Source organism: Rhinatrema bivittatum, chromosome 2, assembly GCF_901001135.1.
Source record: "Rhinatrema bivittatum chromosome 2, aRhiBiv1.1, whole genome shotgun sequence".
NCBI classification, from domain to species: Eukaryota; Metazoa; Chordata; class Amphibia; order Gymnophiona; family Rhinatrematidae; genus Rhinatrema; species Rhinatrema bivittatum.
In genome coordinates this window covers 481,244,083-481,265,926 of record NC_042616.1, presented here as the reverse complement: position 1 = coordinate 481,265,926, position 21,844 = coordinate 481,244,083, and the positions used below count along the sequence as shown (strand labels likewise).

At 44.9% G+C, this 21,844-nt stretch overlaps 1 protein-coding gene across 1 annotated transcript in view; it reads right to left on the bottom strand.

Moving 5' to 3' along the window:
• Positions 1-4,601: 4,601 nt before the first annotated feature.
• The window catches only part of LOC115085008 (leukocyte elastase inhibitor-like), a 70,741-nt gene continuing 53,498 nt past the window's right edge, over positions 4,602-21,844 (bottom strand). The window contains 2 exon segments of the mRNA XM_029590514.1: positions 4,602-5,120; positions 16,088-16,255. Coding sequence (XP_029446374.1) covers positions 4,716-5,120; positions 16,088-16,255 — 573 coding nt within the window. The 3' untranslated portion in view covers positions 4,602-4,715.

Sequence of the window (21,844 nt, the reverse complement as noted above, 5' to 3'; positions counted from 1 at the left end):
AGTGGGGTGGGCCACTGATAGCCTAGCTCGAATGACCTGAGCCCACGATCGGTGGTTGAAGATTCAAGTGATAGTGACGCGCGAATGTGTGTAATGACTTCCAGGTAGCCGCTCTGCAAATCTCATGCGGAGAGGCCGCTCGGCTTTCTGCCCAGGAGGCTGCTTGAGCTTGGAGAGAATGAGCCTTTATAACGTCTGGCGATGGACGCCCAGCGCCAACATACACCGTAGAAATTGCTTTCTTTAGCCAGCGGGCAATGGTGGTTTTAGAAGTCTTGTTTCCCCTTCTGGGGACCACTCCAGAATGAAGGAGGACGCACTTGACATCGAGGTGTCTAAGCTCTCTGGAATCCTCGTCCTGGAAGGACGGCAGCTCCACCAATGATTCAAATGAAAGAACAAGACCAACACAAGGATACCCCTGAATCCATGAAGTGTAGATAAGGCTCTCTACATGACAAGGCTTGAAGCGCCGAAATTCTGCGAGCGGAACAGATAGACACCAGGAATACTGTCCTGAGAGTGAGGTCCTTGAGGGTAGCTCTCTTCAGAGGTTCAAACGGTGGACCACCTAGAATTTGAAGGACCAAATTCAAGCTCCACGAAGGACCTAAATTGCATATCGGTGGCTTCACATGCTTTACTCCCTTTAAGGACCGGACTATGTCAGGGTGCGATGAAAGAGTAGTTCCATCCTGATGATGGAGGGCACCAAGGGCTGCCACCTGTACTCGGAGGGAATTATAGGCTAATCCCATCTCCAGACCTCGCTGCAAGAAAGATAAGATCTGGGGTATCGTGGAGAAAGTTGTGTGGACTGGCACCAAGACTCAAAAACTGTCCAGACCCGGACATAGGACATGGAGGTGGAAAACTTCCTAGCCTTGAGAAGAGTGGAGATAACAGCCTCTGGGTACCCTCCTCTTCTCAGCCGGTGCCGCTCAAAAGCCAGGCTGCTAGACAGAAGCGATCTCCCTGGTCGAAAAATACTGAGCCGTGTCGGAGAAGGTTCGGCAGATGTCTCAGTCGAAGCGGGTCGTCCACCGCAAGGGTTGACCAAGTCTGCAAACCACGGCCGTCAAGGCCATTCCGGAGCTACCAGGATCATGGGCCCCTGGTGAATCTATTCTTCAGAGCACCTTTCCCACTAGGGGCCAAGGCGGAAAAATGTAGAGCGGGAGGTCCCGCGGCCACGGGAGGACTAAGGCATCGACGCCCTCTGCGCCTTGTTCTTCTTCTGTGACTGAAGAAGCACGGAGCACTCCTTTGAGTGGCTATCAGATTGAGATGGGGAATCCCCCCATCTCGTGAAGAGGAGTGACACTGCTTCCTGGGACAGCTCTCTCTCCCCGGGATCTAAGCGTTGGCTATGCCTGCAATGTGGGACGCCGCCAGATGGGACAAATGGATTTCCGCCCACGGCATTAGCTTGTTAGTCTCCTGAGCAACATGGAGACTCCTTGTCCGTCCCTGACGGTTGATGTATGCCACTGTCGTTGCGTTGTCTGAGAGGATTCCAACTGCTCGGCCTTGGACTAGAGGCAGAAAGCGCTTCAGCACTAGACAAGCGCTCTTGTCTCCAGACAGTTGATGGGCTATGCTGACTCTACCACTCTTAGCAAGTGATCCAGGTTGAGCCACCAGGTCAGGCTGTCCTTGGCTAGAGATGATAGCGGCAGAAGAATCTGAAATTCCCGAAACACTGACTGCCAACAGGAGAGTAATGCTCTTTGCAAGGGACGCATGTGGGAAACGCCTAAGGCACTACACATCTATAGTGGAGGCCATGGAGCCCAGTACCTGGAGATAGTCCCAAGCAGTGGGAAGTCGGAGGTTCTGAAAGCACTGAACCTGAGAGAGGAGAGATTTGGTCCGATCCAACAAAGAGAGACTGTGCCCACATTGATGCCAAAATGAGCTCCCAAAATGTTGAGTGACTGCGCCGGAGTGAGGCTGCTCTTGGCAAAATTGACGATGCAGCCTAGCGACTGGAGGAGAAGTAATACTCTTTCCACCGAGTGCTGGCACATATCCGTGGACTTCACCCGGATGAGCCAGTCATCCAAATCCCTTCCCTCCGCAGGGCCACCGCCCACCACCACCATAACTTTGGTGAAGGTGCGAGGAGCGGTCACCAGGCCAAATGGCAGGGCCTGGAACTGGAAATGTGCCCTAAAATCTTGAAGTGGAGGAAGCGCTAATGCTCCTACAGGATGGGGATATGAAGATAAGCCTCCGTCAAGTCCAAGGAAGTGAGGAACTGTCCCCGGTGTACTACGGCAATCACTGAGCGCAGGGTTTCCATCCTGAAGTGTGGTATCTTGAGAGTCCTGTTGACCATCTTGGGGACTACGAAGTAGACAGAATAATGGCCAAACCTTTGTTCCGGTACCGGCACCGGGAGAATGGCACCCAAATCCAGGAGCTGATCCAGTGTTTGTTGCACTGCGCACTGTTTGAGACCGCACGGAGAGAAGACAAACCTGTCTCTGAGAGGTCGAGCAAATTTTAAAGCGTAACCGTGCTGTAGAATATCCAAGACCCACCGATCTGAGGTGATTTTGATCCACTCCTCGTAGAAGAGGGAAAGATGTCCTCCTATCCTGGGAACCGAAGAGTGGACCGGCAATGTTTCATTGTGTAGATGTAGCAGACGCTCCGTGCATAGAGGAGTTCCAAGCTGGTCTCCGGCCTCGAAAGGAATGAGATCTGGACTGCGACCTCGAAGAGGGAGTCCTGTGAGGCACTGGTCTAGTCTGACGATAACGCCGTTGGCCTCTGAACCGGGTCCGCGAAGTGACGATCTTCCGGCAATTGATGCACCTTATTCCCTCCAAGCGATTTAATGATCTGGTCCAACTCATCTGGGGCAGACTCATCAATGTCCCTGTCTGCATCCTCAAGGAGAAGGTCCTGCGACCCAGGGTCCAGCAGATTAGGAACTAAAGACTCAGAGGAATTAACAGCTGTCCGTCCCCTAGAGGGATCCAACACCCTTGATGCCTGGGGACCTTTGCTGGTAAAGGTTCCTCCTCCTGCCATTCAGCTTCCACTTCAAAAAAAAAAGCTTTGTGCATTAAAATCACAAATTTAGAAGAAAAGGCCTGCTGTCTCTTTAAGGTCCCCCGCGGGGGAGGGGCCGCATTGGGAAGAGAGGCAGGCTCTAGGTCAGCCGGTTACACAGGGCTTAAATTAGGTGTAATAAAAGTACAAAATCAGTAGTAAAATGAGAATTCCCTTCTCCCATCTGGCCAAGAAACAGGTGCAGCAGGCTGGCTCGCCACATGTGGATACAAAATGGCAATCGAGGCATCGGGAGGGAGGGGGGTGAGGGGTTGCCGCAGGAATGGCAAAGTCCTTCTGTGCCCGGCTGCTGTGAGCGGGAGAGAGCGAAAACTGCTCTCCGCTCCTTCCCCCATAAGCTGCTGGTCCTTGTACAGGATACTGATTAATAAAAAGTAAAAACCTTTCCTCTTTTTCCTTTTCCCCTCTAGACAGCCTAAAGTGACAGAGGGATTTTACTTCTCTGACAATGAGAGACCTGAGGTATGAGACTTCTCAGGGGTTTCCACAGGGAAGGGACTGGACCACCCCTCCCCCTGCACCCAGCTCCTCACAGGAACAAGACATTCAGCGCTGCTACCTGTTAGAAACGACCCGCTCTCCCGTTCAGTCAGAGGAATGGCGCATCTCTGCAACTGTTAGGCTGCCCCAAGGAAGAAACAGCATCTCAGGGCAGCAGGGGGTCATGGGGGAGAGGTTGGACCACCAGCATTCACCCATAAGGCAACTGAAATACTGGCTGTAAGAAATAAGTAAACACTTACCCCAAAAACAACAGAAGACAGAAGGAATGTACAAGACAGACCTGTCACTGAAAACAAAGTTCTGCCTGAAAGTCTCCAGAGAAGCTGAACACAGGCTTTTTTTTTTAACTTTATAACTTTGATCCATCCAAGGAAATAATTAGAGGAAAACAAAGAATAAAGAAATTCTGTAAACTATCCTCTAAATGACCTGGGGAACCGAAGGTGCAACTGCCATCTGCTGGAGTCAGAGAAATACTGAAGGTTTACAGAGGGCGCACCAGTTATCAGGGACCGCCCTCTCAGTTTTTGCTCTGACTTCATCTGCTGGAAGGGGGACATAACCCATGGTCTGGACTGATCATGGTACGTACAGTGAAACACATTTTATCCTCCTCGCCCACCCACACAGAATAGAAATGCACACTTTACACTATACGGGTTCTTTGAAAATTGCTCCCATTCTGACCTAAGTCAGTCCAATTGAGTTATGCCAACTGCTTTCTGTGACCAGAACCCCAGGGAGCTAGGTTTTATTGTACACCAGTGGTTCCCAATAAATATGCATGAGAAATTTGCATGCACTGGAGGCAGTGCATGCAAATCTTCCTCATGCACATTCATTTTGGGATATTGTGAAAACCCACCTGGCTGGGGGTTCTCCAGGACAGGTTTGGGAACCACTGCTCTAGACATCTGCAAAGTGAAGAGGAGAGTACTTCAAATTGGTTAACACTTAAGTCAGCCAAATTCAAGTACATCTTTAAGAGTGAATCCAAAGAATGAAACTAATAATCAGTTTTTCAGCTGCCATTTATTTTTGAGTCTTGTATTTTATTTTTTACAGATCATCATTCAAATCATTTGATTTTTTTTAAATGTGCTTATTTGTATAGTTTTTACAGTTTGCTAAGGGGAGCAATATCTTCCAAAGAAAAGTATGCTCTTGGTTGGGTTGTGCCGAATTAAGAAAAGGAAGGGGTGGTCAGCATTAAATTCTTCTTCTCTTGGCATGCAGTTAGCTACAATGCCTGCAGTGGCCACAGCGGCCTCTGTGCCTTCCTCATTCACCTCCACAAAGGACTTGTGCACCACTTTGGAGAGAAACAGGTCACCTACTGCTGACATTCCCAACAAGTTGGCTCTGTTGCAATCAAAAACATCCACTAGACCTAGCTGTGTCAAAGCATCCTTGAGCTCATAGCTATCTTCCAGGTTGAACTTGGGTAGTCGCACATGGACATCAACGGGATGGCCCATGTTTCTGGGCAGTGTCCATTCCTGGATCTTCTCTAAGGTGAGCGCCTTCTCGAGCTGGAATTGGGACATAGAAGAAAAAATAAGAATTACATAATTAGCTACGGATTAAAGAATATAAAAACTGCACTAATAAATGCCTTTGGCTACATTGAATTAAGTCAGTGGAGCTTTTGGGCATGTCTTTGAACAAAACCACAGGACATTGTACTGTCACAGCTAAAGCTATGGTTATAAAGTTTGAATATAGTGGAATGAGGTGGTCTGAAAACCTGAATAAAAGCAGGTGTAATTCAGGAAACACAGAACATATTGAAACTTGTACAATGAAAAGACTACTCAAATCTTCATGACCAAATACTGGCAGAATTTAGTCGCCTACAGGAAAAGGACTGGCAACCAGGGCTCCCGCATCCTGTAATACGAATGCTTATTCAAGACACCCTGCCATGATAAGGTATCGCTCTTTTTTACAAAGCTTTGTTGGAGATCCAAGATATACAAGATCCACCTATTCATATTATCCAACAATGGAATAGCGATTTACATCTAGACTTAGTCAGCACTGGAAACTTATTTGGGAGAAAGCTCACAAGATTTCCTTGTGTGTCAGGCAGGTGGAAATAATGGTGAAGCTTCTTCACAGAGCTTATAGGTATCCTTTCTTTTATACTAAATTTTCTCCCACCTCCACCAGTCGATATTGGTGTGGTTGTGGCCTCCCTGGTTCATACATTCACGTTTGGTAGTCTTGCAAATTCATTGGGACTTTTTGGAAATCTGTATCACAGGTTTGACTCTTTAAAATGGGAAAAGAAATAGCCTTGACTCCCAATATGTCTGTTAGGTTTGTTGAGGAATCATACACTATCACTACTTCACAGAAGAAACTGGCAGACCATTTAATACATACTGGTCTTTTCTCAATTGCCCTTATGTGGAAATCACCTCCCACTTTGGAAGTCTGAGTTAGGTGCATGAAATCGCTACTGTAGAGAAGCTCACTTATAGTCTGAAACAAAATTTACTTCTTTATGATTAAATTTGGTCGCCTTATTGGGAATATAGGAGGACTTTGCTTGTGTAACGGAAGTGATCTCGTCGTTATTATTTAACAATGTGCTGCCTTATCGTGTTTAGGCATAATCTCACACTGTATTTGCTATGCTCATACCAGGGCATCTGTTTTTCTCCAGGAGGGTAAGAGATGGAGTTATTTTACTCAGCATACTAAATGTTGGAATATTATTTTCCCTTTTCTTCTTTTTTGTAATGTTAAAAACACTAAATAAAAAGTAAAAAAAACCCAAAACTATTCAGATCATCTTCTGCAAATTGTGAGGATAGATATTTTTATTTAGGATAATTTTCAAAGGCATTCCCAATGCTAAAGCAGTGTTTATGCATGGAAAATGACTTTTACAAAATTGCCTACTCGATATGTAGTTAAAAGTATACGCATAGGGCTTGTATGCTACTTTGATCTGCAACGTGAAGAGGCAGAGATGGAGCAGGGTTTGGAATTACATGCGCACTGTCGTTTTCTAAATCATGCATGTATTTTTCCTTCTGAAACGCAGGCCTGCGAGGGTGTAAATGTGTGCACACACAGGTGCTTTTGGTGGGATCATTATCCAAAGGAAAATATGCGTGTGCTTTCCCTCTGAAAACTGGTGTAAAGCCTGCAGGGACAGAGTATCCACAGACTTTATACCAATGGAGCCAAAATTATCCCCTGCATCTATTCTTAGCTCAAACTAAATTCCATGAATTTGCAAAAGATTATAAATCAGATATATTAAAGTGTTTCTCTTATTTTGTATCTGCAGAGAAAATGCTTTGTATATACGGCCTTGTTTGGATGAGGATTCCTCCTAGATCTGGGGGTTTTGTGTTAGATTTTCGGTGCTGCACCTATGGTGTAGTTTCTACCTAAACCTTCTGTGACTTTCCTCCATTTGGTTTGCCACCATCAAAAAATCTTTACATATATGCAGGCGTTTGGAAATAGTCGATAAAATGATGGCAATTTTCAAAGCAACTTAACATTGGTAAAAACTATTTTACAGGACTAAACTGGCTGTCTAAAATCTGACTACTCTCACTGTGGCTAAAATCTGGTGAGGAGAATATTGGAAAGATGCCAAACAGCAAGTGTTATATAAGCAGACAAGCAAACAGATTTCATCTGAAAGACTTTTGAGATCCACAGACACTAACTAATAATGCCCTTCACAGACCCCGAAGGAACTGATACACTTGTGCCTTTTATTTGCCTCTGCTCCCATTATTTCCTTTGGGAGCGATTTTGATACTGTAAAACATTTTGTACAGATTTAAAGTGAATAGTAAATGTAGCAGTAATAAACCTTGCTCTTTAAATCTGAAAAACACTGAAAAAAAATAATTTGTACTATTGTTTAAAGGCTGCTTAAACCTTCCCATGGAAAAACTGCTTTTAAAGGACCAAGAACATAAAGAGGCTAATGACATCTGGAACTTAAACCTCTGATAGTCTGAGGTGCCCTCAGCATATTTATAATAAACCATATGGGGTAGATTTTATAACATGCGCGCGGGTGCGAGGACATGTACACCTGATTTTATAACTTGCATGCGCAGGCACGCGCAAGTTATAAAATCCAGGATTGGTGAGCACAAAGAGGTGCACAATTGTGAACCTTGCGCACGCCGATCTGCGCTGCCTTCCTCCGTTCCCCCTAACCTAACCTTCCCCCCCCCAGCCCTATAACCCCCCAAAATATTTATTTCACCTTTTGCGCCTGCCTGGAGGCATGTGCAGGTTGTGGACGCCGGCAGGCTGCCGGCACATGATCCTCCGACAGAGCTGTAATGGCCGCTCTGTCGGAGGCCTCTGGGCCCCCCCCCCCCCCACACCCCTGGAACGCCCATGCCCACCCACACCCATCTCCTTTTTTCAAGCCCCGGGATTTACACGCATCTCGAGGCATTATGCGCGCTGCTGGGCCTTTTGAAAATAGGCCCGGCGCGCGTAACCCCCCCTACACGCGTAAATCCTTGAAACTCTGCCCCTATTTGCATTAAAGAATTTTTTTTAAAGGCAAATATTCAACAGTCTTTTTGCAGTTTGACATCCATTGTTGACGACATCGTTGCCAATATTAAAGCATTAAAGAGTCCTATGTACTGATCTGAGTTAGAAACGGCAGATAACACCCTGATTCTAATGTGGAATATTCCAAAGTAATGTTATGCAGAATGTGCTAGTGCTTTACACTGAATGCTGCCATTATAAAACTATTGCATTGCTTCTTCCACCCGACATTAACTGGCCCCGAGACATGTAATTGGATAATGCTGGCTGCAGGAAATCCAGTTTAGGAAGAATGGAAAACCACCAACATGGGGGCCAGGGCCAATGGAAGGTATTAGGCGCCCTAAGCAAACTTTACAGCCTTGCATTCTCCTTCCCCTCCCCCCACAGCGGCCTTCACTACACACAATCAAAAAATATGCATTTATAATAGATTTTACATAGAAATGGACAAAGTAAAGATTCTGTACTATAACATGTACATATATTTACATGTATTGCTGAGGTGCCAACCAGAAAACGCTGCAAAATAGACAATTTTAACCCATATGGGATTAGGTCTATTGTGATAAGGAGATGGCAACCACCACAGTAAGCTTATATTGTTCTACCCATAAGAAGCCAGGTAATATTCATAGCAGATGATAAACATTACTGGTATGCATCTTCTCTGCTATATTGTCAGAAAGTAAATTAGGTTTGTAACTCCATGACAAAAGTATACCCATTTCTTGAATTGGTGTGCAGCTGTTTGGCTAAATTGTTGGAAAATAATTTAAATTTGTAATGGTGTGACAAAATAGCACCCGCTCCTAGCACTGATTATTAAAGTGAATTCCTCCTTTCATCCCTCCCGAAGCAGCCTCCCCAGAAAAACACGGCCCATGTCAGGGGACTGTACTCTTTTGCAAATGGCCTTCTGTTATGGAGCATTGTGAATAAAACAGCACTTGATTGAAAAGGACTGTCCTTAAGGCTGTTCCTTATGAGTGGAACAGTATAAGCTTGCTTTGGTTATCATCTCCCTTATCACTGCATTCTGTATGTGTTCTCACAGGACAAGCAGGATGGTAGTCCTCACATATGGGTGACATCACAGGATGGAGCCCTGTACGGAAAACTTTTCTGTCAAAGTTTCTACAAAGCTTTGACTGACACTGGCACACTGAGTGCACTGAGCATGTTCAGCCTGCAATTATCCCTGTGAGCCACATGTGTCTCCCTCAGTCTTCTTTTTTCCGCTCTGTAATAAGCATAGTGGCTAGGAGCTCTGTGAGAAATTCTAATACTTTTTCCACACGGAAACACTTAAACTTTTACTTCACAAACACTTTTCTCTGCACGGGTCTCCCTTCGCGTACGTTTATTCGACGCTCGGTGGTACTATGACCTGTATTTTCAGTCTGTTCCTGTTACCTCCTTGGCCTGCCAACCGACTGCGGCCTTGCCTCTCCCTATGTTTCAGTTAGCCACACATAGCCTGCGGGTGTCCCTCTGTGACACTCTGCCTGGTTATTAGCACTATTGGGACAAGGACTTCTACGGTTTCTGTTGCCGCCAGGGCCAGTTGATTCAGGTCCTTCGATTTCCTCGGTACCCTCGCAAAGTCGATGCTCCCATCGCTACCGTCGGTACCCCCTTCAGACCGTCCTGGATTCTTAGATGCCATCGGTACCCCTCCCCCCACAGTACACTAATGCCATCGGTCCCTGCATAGTTTCTATCAGTGCCATCCATGTTTTTCATCCTTGGCACTGATTTTTCCTTGGGTTTCATCGGTTCCATCATTGCCCGGATGGATGCCATCGATGTACACTTTGTCTTGTCAGCGCCATCCATGCCCGGGTCAATCCACCGTCACCTGGGGCACTTCCATCGATGCCAGGGTCATTTCCATTGATGCCATCCTTTATTTTCTTGATGCCATCGATGGCCGGGTCGATACCGTCAATGCCCGTGGTCATGCCGTCGATGCCCGCCTCCATACATCGATGCCCTCGACGCCCACGTCATTTCCATCGGAGTCTTTGACGTTCCTATTGATGTGGTCATCTACTTTGTCGATGCCGGTATCATTTTTCCAATGCCAACAATGTTTTTTCGATTATTCGCTGCTACATCATTCCCATAGATACCTACGCCAATGCTGTCAGTGCTTCCTTCACTGTCATCATTGCTCTGGCCGAGTCATCGACGTTTTTTCATATATATTTTTGACGATACCCTCGAGGCCGCTTCGGCCGCCATTGACACCATCAATACCGACATAGCACCGCCACATAATGCCCTCGCCTAAATACAGTGCTCCATGCTTTGGGTTCTTATTAAAGCCCCGTATTAGCCTACGACACTACATAGTACCAGGAGCAGTGCCGGCATGCTGACAGTCTGTCATCAGTCGCCATCCAAGACAGCGAGGGCATCCATCTCGGCGCTGGGGAAAGACCGGGCCGAGCACCGTGGCATGCATAGTCACCGACACGGTGACCGTCCGCCACCGACACCATCCAGCACATTGGTGCTATCCTTCTTGATGCTGGACAATGCTCGGGCCAAGCAACATCACCACTGCCATCGACACTGTTCCGACAGTATTGGTAGTCCTTGGTGCTCCAGAAACACCGGAATGAGTTCCGAAGAATTCGGCACTGGCGACATGAGACATTGAGCCGCTGCGACAAGGGCCGGGTTCACGAGCTGTTAATCGGCTCCCCTATTCCCGAGGCGTGCCCCACCATTGGTGGGGGATTGTGGCCCTCCACAAAATACTACGGTGGTAGCACCAGCCACGCTCAGCCTGTCTCCTCTATACCTGCACCACCAAACCAGGCATCAGAGTTGAGACGTGCGTCTACTCCCTCGATGACTCCTGAAATCCACGGAGCCAGCAATCTTCACGGGCTTGTCCTTCGGTGATCCATGTCTGATGGTAAGCACCCGCTTCTGCGGCATGCCCATTGAGATGTGTTCTCTAATTCGAGCCACATGGTTTGAAAAGTTCTAGGTCATGTACTTTCCAAGAACCGTATTAGTGCCACATATCGCTATGCCAGCTATGTCAGCCACAATACCAGGAGAACTTCTCTATCATTTCTTTGGGATTGCATCAGGGCTTCCTCCCTTTTTCAGCAATGAGGCTCTGTACTGATTAATGCTCTGGCTTCTGGTTTCTGCTTCAGAACCAAAGTTCCAGGTGCATTCGCTGATCTGCTAAACACGAGATGCAGCAAATACTGCCTCAAGTGCAAGTCCACCTCGAAGCCTGACGACAGGTCTCGATGTCTTCTTGTACAGCACACAGAAATGCAGGTAAGACTTTACCACTCACGCTCCCGTGGGAGGTTACATGATATCCAGATTACATCAGCCCCTCCAGCTGGACACCTCCTGGTCTCCCAACTGGCCGGTTATCAGAGCGGCCACCCCACCTTGTACCAAAGTTCCTGATACACTCCCCCAGATGCTACAAAGCGCGGAGGGGGGGTTGGGGAGTTTTAATTACACTATTCTTTCTTTCAACAGAAAGTAGTTACTCTCCACCCATCCTTGACCTCAGAAATACCAACTTTCTTCAGAAGGCACAAGTAAAATGGTATCTCTTGTTACCATGCTTCCATATCGCAGTAAGTACATTACCTCTAATCTTTCTATGTGCTTCATGGTGAGTCAACAATATTACAATCCCAAGCTCTGCCAGTTGCACCAGCTTCGGCAACTGGGGTATTCATTGAATCACTATCGGTGACTGCTGCTTCTCTGCGGAGTGCATCATCATTCACGCTTTTCCTTGCATGGACAGCTGCATAACCACACTCAGTCCACACAAGGAACTCTAACTTCTTCATGACTCACTATGCATTTACTAACTGGGATTACTGCCATAAATCCCTTTTGCAACACTTCTGGACATCACAGTCATAATGACCTTCCTGTCCAGCATACGTGCAGACATTCTAATAAATTCTTACATGTCCCTGCATGCATTTTCCATAACCTCAGCCCCTCAATTCTTCATTGTCGGGCCATGGGGTTTTTTCACTATGCACTTTCCTCATAGAAAACTGCTTTGAGTTAGATTCAGTGAAATTTCATTATCAGTGGGTCTAAGCTGTTCAACTTCTTTCGTCTCTCATCCATATTGCAGATCTAGAACCAAAACCTAGTCTGATTCTGCTCATGCTTGCATTTACTCAGGGTTGTAAAGTTTGACCTAAAAGCTTCTCAACCCAATATGCATATACTCCACTCCAGGCACAGTTTCATATGAACTTCCTGGAGCTTGTAGCCATGCGTTATACCCTTATGCCTTCCAATACTGCCTCTGCAACAAATCTTTGTGCATACAGACAGATAGAATAGGGACAATGTGCTTTCCAACACACAAGCACGCATAACCTCTTAGCTGCTCTGCAAGGAAGCTGCGCAGCTCTACCCTTGGCCCTTGCTCACTCCATGTATCCTCGGGCTACTTATCTAAGAGATTTACTGAACGCACTAGCAGACCTTCTCCATGTAGGTTTCCATCCTCTCGAATGGTCTCGGACTACATGTGTAGTGGGAAAGATCTAATGCTGAGGTCAACCGAACTTGCCCTCTGAGTCCGAATCGAACCATATGGTGCACAGATTCTACTCCCTACACATGTTTCCAATGTGTTCCCATAGACGCCTTTCTTCCATCAAGGGCCTCTTAAATGTGTCTCTTCTGCTGCCTCTCATAGCCAGCACTCTTCTAATGTTGAACCGGGACGGGGTTCACTGTTCCTCAGACCCACGTCTTGGCCGAGACCAGTATGCTTCCCATACTTCTCAATCTATCACACCAGTAACCAATTCGCCTTCTCACAAGTCAGTCTCAAATTGTAGACTCACTGATGTTCTCAGGTACAGGTAGCGTCACAAAACCTTCCACACCTAAATCCTACCATTCAAAATGGCATGATTTACCACATGACGCATACAAAAGGGTATTTCCCTTTTTCTTTTTCTCCCTCGGATTCTGCTCCCCAGATATCCTCCACATACGTACACCTCTGTTCCAATTGGTGTATCGTTTGGGAGTGGGGATACCCGATTTACGGTAAATCCCTTCTGAGTCAGTTTACCATGGATTATCCACTGATCAAGCTGCCTCTATTTTCACTAGCCACGGAATGGAACCTATATTTTGTGCTTATAAGTCCATATGTTCTCCGTTCGAACCTTCCCATTCCTCTCATTTCACAGTTTGGCATGGCAAATTCTTTCCCTCATAAATGTCATTTCTGCCAACAAGGTCAGTGAGTTACACACCTTGTTACATACTCATCCGACCCTGCGTTCCTCCATGACCGAGTGGTTTTACGTATTCAACTTCATGTCTTTCTTAAGGTAGACGTTGCATCTCACCTTACTCAGAATATACTCTCCATTTTTCCCAACACCGCTCTCTCACCAAAGCGAGAGGGTTTTTTCCACTTCTTGGACAGTAATAATGCACTTGCATTCTATCTAGATCGTACTACATTCCATAGGAATTCCACCTAGCACTTCCCTTTTGTGGCAAGAGTCAAGCTGCGAGTTCCAATGGGCAAACAGACCTATTCCTTCTAATTGATGGTCTGTATCTCTTTTTCCTACCAACAAGCAGACATTCCACTACAAACTGTGTGTAACCACACTCTGTTGCATCCGTCCCAGCCTTATTAGCTTCCCCTTGGCTGCTGCTGCTTGAACATATTTATCAGGCTGCAACCTGGAGTTCTCTTCATACCTTCGCAGCCCATTATTGCTTAGATACGACTAGCCGGCATGCTCCATGTTTGGCCAGTCCGTCTACTCTTATTCTTTTCGCTTTAACTACCCAAACATCCTTCCACCAAACCGTTAAGGGTTTCAGGATGCTCTCCGTTCCAAATTCCACCCCCGTCATTGCACCTTTCACGCGTCTTGGGTGCATTTGGTGCGCTCTCGGGCATCCTCAGCTCGGTACTCACCCATATGTGAGGACTACCATCCTGCTTGTCCTGGGAGAAAGCAAGTGTTGCTTACCTGTAACAGGTGTTCTCACAGGACAGCAGGATGTTAGTCCTCACGAAACCCACCCGCCACCCCACGGAGTTGGGTCTGTATACGTTTTTACTTTTATTTTAGTTTCGCTTGCGCTTTTAGCTATAAGACGAAACTGAGGGAGACACCTGTGGCTCACAGGGATAACTGCAGGCTGAGCATGCTCAGTGCACTCAGTGTGCCAGTGTCAGTCAAAGCTTTGTAGAAACTTTGACAGAAAAGTTTTCCGAACAGGGCTCCATCCTGTGATGTCACCCATATGTGAGGACTAACATCTTGCTGTCCTGTGAGAACACCTGTTACAGGTAAGCAACTCTTGCATTTTCTGCCATTAGGTCTATTGTAACATGTTAGGTCTGGGCTTGGTGCTCAGAAAGCCATGAGAAAACAATGACAAACACAATATAGTAAATCTTCCATACCAAAACAGCACTAACTGCCAGCACTCAAACAGTAACAACCCTACCTATAAAAAGGCAAAACTACAATTACATCAGATCCTAAAATGCCAATGCACATCCTGTAATGAAAGCAGAACAAGCCATGCTGCTATAGAAACTACATGCTAGCAGTATACCTCACCTCTGTCACACATGTAGAACACAGACCTTCATCAAGCACAGAATAAAGTGACCATAAATGCAAACATATAGACAAACAACTACACTTGCAACAAGCTAGACTGTGTACACAGTGCAACAGAAAAACAGAATTACTTCCTTTCCTCATAAAACAAACAAAATCAAGAAATATAAAACAGAATAGTAAAATCATAAAAAGAAATCTCAAAATAGCTAACAAATAGAATAACATTCAATAATTAAAAACTAATTTACAACATTTTAAAAAATTCCCTAAACACCAATAAATTATCAAAAAACTGCAGCCATAAATAACACCCACTATTTAAAAGTAATGAGGACTTTTGATTTCCAGACACCCTGAGATTGTCGTAGATTAGTGGGGGGGAGTGGTGTTTGGTGCGCTACTTTCTCCTCTCTCATATCCACACACATGTTGATTCTTATACACACATGCTTTCTCACATACATGCTCATACACTTACTCCTCTCCCCCTCTGGAATGCACAAGCAGAAAGAGCTGCCCCCATTCAGGCCATGTGGCCAAAGGGATGACTTCTCTTATTTTTTCCCATGGCACAGGCCTATGTGTATCCTGCTTCTTCCAGCCACGGTGATTCTGCTACCTTCTCACTTGCATTAGCTCATGTGACATGACTTCCTTTTCCAGGCCTGCGTAGACGGAAACAATAAGGAGGAGTAGTCGCCACGCCACTCCCAAAACTGTGGCATGCTACTGGACATCTAATGCTTCCACCATCCCTAGTAGTGGATCTCTGTTTCTCCCTTTTCCCAAATAGAGATAAACCGAAGGGCCTTATAGCCTAGGACCCTTCCCTCTTCTCCCCCTAAAAAAAGTATCCAGAATTTTCACCAGTGGGAGGGAGCCTGTTTCTTTTCTTACGAAGATTCCAGATACTTATTTGGGATGGTGAGTGAGGTCTGAGGGTAGGTACCAGGGTCTGGAGGCTGATTTATAGTTTCAGTATTAGTGGATATTAAGACAGTGGCACACAATAACTTTCCAGGCTTAGCTGGACCATTTTGACTATATCTCCTGAGGTATAGTTAACTTTGGTACAGAAGGTGGGCAGCATTAAACCTCATTGGTATTAACGCTGGATATTATATCCAGCAGTAATACCTAATGAGACCAGTTTATTTTTTTCTTTTAAGGTCAAAAGCATGCGTGTTAACATTAATTAATGTTGGGGAATTTGTGGTAATGGGCTAAAATGCAATTAACTCCGGCATTAATGTTAATGCCCATTAAAACATAATCCCTTGAATGCGATTAGAGGATAAAAAAATTAGGCCTACCTGTTGCAGACCAGTGGAGTTGTCATCAATATTATTTGGTAGTAAGATGATCATACTAAGTTCTTTTCCAACATATGGAAGCTCTAGGGCCCGGCACTGTATTTCAGGAATGTGTCTCATGGCAAACTTCTTCTTCTGGTACATCATTTTCACTGGCTTTTGTTTACTCTGCTCAGAAAGAGTTATAGATTTATATTTGGATTGTCATTTTTGTTGGGGGGGTTTTCTGTCAGCAAATTTACTGAAGCTGGCAACTCTGAGCTTACCCAACAGTTAAAAAAAAATCCAAAATTATCCTTATAATGTTCCAAAGTTTGTGATTAATTATATACAGTCACTAGAAATGCATTTCCTTTGGAATTTGAAAGGTAATTGAGAAACTAAGCAATGAGGAACAAATACTGTATGCCCTTTTTCTTACTGTGGAATTCAGTTTCAAATCTATTTAAGGTGAACTGGAAATATGCTTCTTACTAATCTGAGGAACAGTTAAATGAGGAGTATAGGTAGAGACTGCAGATATATTACAGTAAAGGTAATTTTGTAACTACCTGTATACATTTGACAGCAAGTACCTGCATAAGTTACACCAGTTTTATAAGTAAACATACAATACATGCATAAGGTCATTTTGAAAATTATCACATCCAAACTACCCAGACACAATTTTTCATGAAAATGCACACTCTTACTTTTCAAAATGCAAAAGCATGCATATAAATCCCCACCCCATACCCAAGATTGGCTCTGCTTAGTCTGGGGTAAACTTATGCATATACAGGACGTATCCTTGTGAGTTTACCTGCATATCAGAAGGGGAATTTTATAACAAGCCAGTTCCCTGGTAAAGCACAGTGTGGTAACATGGGAGCAGTCATGGCTGAGGAGACAGACTGGAGACAGAGGTGTGACACCTGCCATTTTTCCACACAATTCTTATTTATTTACACAAAGAAAAAATACAAGGAAAGGCTGCTTACCTCAGCAGTCAATACAGCAATTAAACTGCTTTGGCATAAGCTCGGCTTCGACTTTACCTTGGGGTCTTCTCTAACCCTTCTGGACCCTGACTTCTTGTTCCCTGGTGAAAGGAGACTCTCTTGGACCAGAGTCATGTTTCTAATGTAGGACATAGCCAGTTATCTGGGTCCAATTATTTAAGATGTTTTGGGGAAACTTTCTATACACTCCCCCATAAACCCTTTTTCCTCAGCTCAGCCTTGCGAGGGTGAGCATCTGTCTATACTAGAGCCACTTCTCTAGACAGGAAGTCCTGCTTGGCCTTTACTTTCCCTGCTCTATGCTGGATCCTGTAGCTGAATAGTTGGAAGGCCAGAAATCACCTCATAACTACTATTGGATTCCTTGTTCTGCTTCATCCAGATGAGAGGTTGATGATTCAATATGAGTGTGAACTGCTGCCCCAGCAGATAATATCAGAATGCATTCATGGCCTATTTGAGTGCTAATGCTTCCTTCTTGATCATTTAGCACTGCTTTTCAAAGAACACTAGCTTTCTACTGATGAACATGACTGGATGCACTTGGCCATCCCTCTCTTGTGCCAAGATTGCCCCTAAACCAACCTCTAAGGTATCTGTCTGCATAGTAATAGGTTTGGCAAAGTTTGGACATATTAGGTTTGAAGCATATGGCCTTCTTTAAATTCTGGAAGGCCTCCTTGGCCTCTGCAGATCACTGGACGTTCTCTGGACCTTTTTTCTGCAAAAGGCACACGAGAGATTCTGCCTTCTTCAAGAATTTGAGTTTGAATTTCCTATAATCCCCGATGAGGCCTAAGAAGGCCCTCACCTTCATTTTTGTTCATGGAACTGGTACCTGGATGATCACCTCACTCTACTGGGCCTGAGAATGGCCCTTACCCTTTGCTAGGGTGTAGCCAAATTCTTGCCCCCCTAGCAGACACTTTTTGGGGTTGGCTGTCATTCCTGCTTTCTGTAGACTTGTTCTGCTTGGAGTTGGTTAGGTGTTTCTTCCACAATGTCATGAAGGCAGGCAGCTGTATAGCCTTGGTGCTGTCAAGCAAGCACTGAAATGTCGTTGGAGCACTGTATAGTCCAAAAGTTATGACAGTAAACTGGAAGAAACCATTCGGAATAGAGAACATTGTGAGAGGAACTTGCAAGGTCTACTATGGAAATGAACTGGGCCAATCCCAGATGCTCAATGAGATCATTCACTCTTGGCATAGTATTAGTGTCGCGTTTTGACATGTCATTGACTTTCCTGAAGTCTATACAAATCATTTGGCTATACAAACAATTTGGCTTTGGCAGCAGTACAATAGGCAAGGACCAGTCACTGTTATATTCCTCTCTTACTCCTAATCTGAGCATTGCCTTTACTTTGGCCTTGATAACATGGCATCTGGACTCCGGAATCCAATACGGCATCTGCTGGACTACAACTCTGGGAGACTTAGAAATGTCATGGTACACAAGGAATGTCCAACCTGGTAGGTTTGAGAAAACATCTTATTTGGTTCACCAGCTGTTCTCAGTCTACTTTCTGTATAGTGAGAGTTGATCATGGAAGGAACTTGAAGTGACTCTGACTTAGGGAAGGCCACTGGGCTAAACTCCTCTCCCTGGACAAGCCCACACATTAGTACAATACACTTTTTGAGGTATATATGGAAAATCTGAGTCTTCTTTTTATCCGGTAGCTACTTTGTAGTATACAGTTCCTGTTTTCTCTATTACTTTGTATGGCCTTTATCTCAGAGATAAGGGTTTGCTTGCTGATGCTCCTTGTTCTCCAATTTTCAAAGATCTGGTCACCTGGGTGAAACACTCATTGTACCATGTAATGGTTGTAATCTTGGGCTTGGGTAGCCTGTGCCTTCTTCAGGCATAAGCACACAGACTCTCCAGCTTTCCGAAGTCATTCCTGCATCCAGATAACATTGTCCACTGGGTTCTAGCCAGAGGTTGGCTCTTCTTCCCAAGTCTCCTGAGCTATATCTAGGATCCCCTTTGGTCTTCTACCATACAGTAACTTAAAAGGGGAAAACACTGCAAACTCTGAGATACCTCATGGATTGGAAATACCCTATATGCTATTAGTAAGTCCCAGTTCTTACCATCTTCAGCAATACATTTCCTCAATATCTGCCTGAGGATTTTTCACTCAACGCACAATAAAGCTCTGGAATTTGTTGCCAGAGGATGTGGTTAGTGCAGTTAGTGTAGCTGGGTTCAAAAAAGGTTTGGATAAGTTCTTGGAGGAGAAGTCCATTAATGGCTATTAATCAATTATACTTAGGGAATAGCCACTGCTATTAATTGCATCAGTAGCATGGGTTCTTCTTAGTGTTTGGGTAATTGCCAGGTTCTTGTGGCCTGGTTTTTGGCCTCTGTTGGAAACAGGATGCTGGGCTTGATGGACCCTTGGTCTGTCCCAGCATGGCAATTTCTTATGTTCTTATGTTCTTATGATGTGCTCAACAAGACTGTCAGTTTGAGGATAATAAACAGATATCTGGGTTGTTTTTTTTAATTTGAGCAATGTGCAGATTTTTTTTCATTACCTTGGAAATAAACGGGGTTCTTTGGTCAGTTAATAATTCCTTGGGCAGCCCAAGCCAGGGAAAAAACTTCCATTAACTTGGTCATTACCGTTTGGCTCTTCCCATTTTGCAAGGGTACTGCCTCGGCATCTTGTAGCATAAGTAAGGAGCACTAAGATATACTTATTCCCTTGCGTAGATCTCTCTAAAGGTCATATTAGTTCCATAGCCACTCTTTCAAAGGGAGTCTCTATAAACATGTATCAGCAGCAGGGGAGCTGCCCATATCCCTGCAGGTTTGGTTGGTTGGCAGGTGGGGCAGGACTGGCAATTGAGCTGGATTTGTCATTATAGTCCAATAAAATTGTACCAAGATGTTTCTCAGGTTTTTTCCTCCCCAAGGTGGCCTCCTAGGAGATGATTATCGGCTAAATGTAGGACCTGCAAGCAATAAGCTTAGGGAACCAGGAGTTGCTTTATCACTTCATCCTCTAAACTCCCTTTATTACCTGGTACAGTAGCTTTGTCTTCATTATAAAGGAAGAGGATTAGGGTTCTTATCTTTCACCCCAGAAGCTCTTTCCCATCCACCATCTATATATATTCCCATGCAAATTTAAAAGTGTTACCCTCCCTTTTGGCTCATCTAAAGTTGCTGGGGACCTCTCCCTGCCCCCCACCCCCTGTTAGGTGGAACTATTGCGGAGCTGCAATGGACTAACGACCTTTCCTGAACTCTGAATCTCCCTCCACAGCTGCATTTAAGTTAGTGGATGTTTGTATTTTTACTATCACCGTTGCCTACAGGGCTTAGATACTTTAAAGTCTGTAACATATACGTCTGGCTCTTCTCAGTGGAAGACCTCTGGAAATGCCAATTCTCCATTGTCTGGACTAGGGGAACCAGACACAACTGATTCCACAGGGTTCCAAAGTCTGGGTAATCTCACCCTATCACCACTGATTATGGGAGCCAGGGAAGGGCTCCTACTATATTGCTGTAGCCTACCAGCTCTTCAATTGGATTTTGCTGGTTGGATACAGTCACTGGTCCCTGTGGATACAGATAAGTATCACTTTCCTCACGCAGTCTATTTATATTCACTTAACCAGTTCTCTTTGAATGAGCATCTTCATGCTCTCAGAGTCTACTAATCCCTGGGTTTGACGGCCCTCTAGCTCTATGGGAATCACAAACTTGAGAACTCTGCAGTGGTAATGTCTCCAAAGCTGCACCTAGCACACAGGTTAACAAGTGTTTGGATGCGCATTTTGGATGTACGTCAATAACTCCTGATGCAATAAGGGGATCAGTGTGTCCAAAACGCGCATAGCTAATAGTGCTCATCTCGTCAATTTCACTTTGGTGCATGTTTTTTTACGTGCATGATATTGCTTCGGCCTACAAATGTGTTAACTTGGGAGAGGTCAGGGGTGGGGGGACAGGCTGGAGGACACAGATTCCTGCCAGTTCTTCATGCAATTTTTATTTATTTACAAAAAGAAAATACAAAAAAAAGCTGCTTACCTCAAGAGTCAATACAAACTGTTTTGGCATAATCTCGGCTTTTGACTTCACCTTGGGGCTTCTTTAACCCTTCTAGCCTTCATTTCTTATTCCCTGGTGCAAAGGAGATTCCCTTGAACCAGAATCCCTTGCTAGGTGCAAAGGAGATTCCCTTGAACCAGAATCCCTTGCTAGGCAGTTTTTTTAAGGAGGACCAGGCCAGATACCTGGGACCAGTCCTTTTAAGGTACTCCGGTGAAAGTTTCTATTCCCTCCCTCACACACTGTGAAAACGATTTTGAAAATTGTTGAGTTTGTGATTGACCTCACTATGAGCTACAGTGTTTATGATGTTACTGTAGCATTTTTTTTTTAAAAGTTCTTCAAAAAGAAGAAAATCAAGACGTTCCCAAGGGGAGCTGCATTCTTGATAAAATAGTGAAATTGCAGGAAGAGGGGTGTTCTGGCAGCAGGCACCCATCAGTGAAGAATCAAAAGCTGACAGAAGGCAGAGAGAGGATTAATATTTGTAAGGAATCAGAAATATACATCCCCTTGGGAGCTAAAAGAAAATTCCCACAGAAGTCACTTTTAGTACCTGAAAGACTAACTTTTCCCTACTGTAACCTTGCTAAATACATTATCACAAACAGAACAGAATAGAAAGAATATATAAACAAATCATGTGTTTCACTTACCAGACAAAATCTCCTCCTTTATT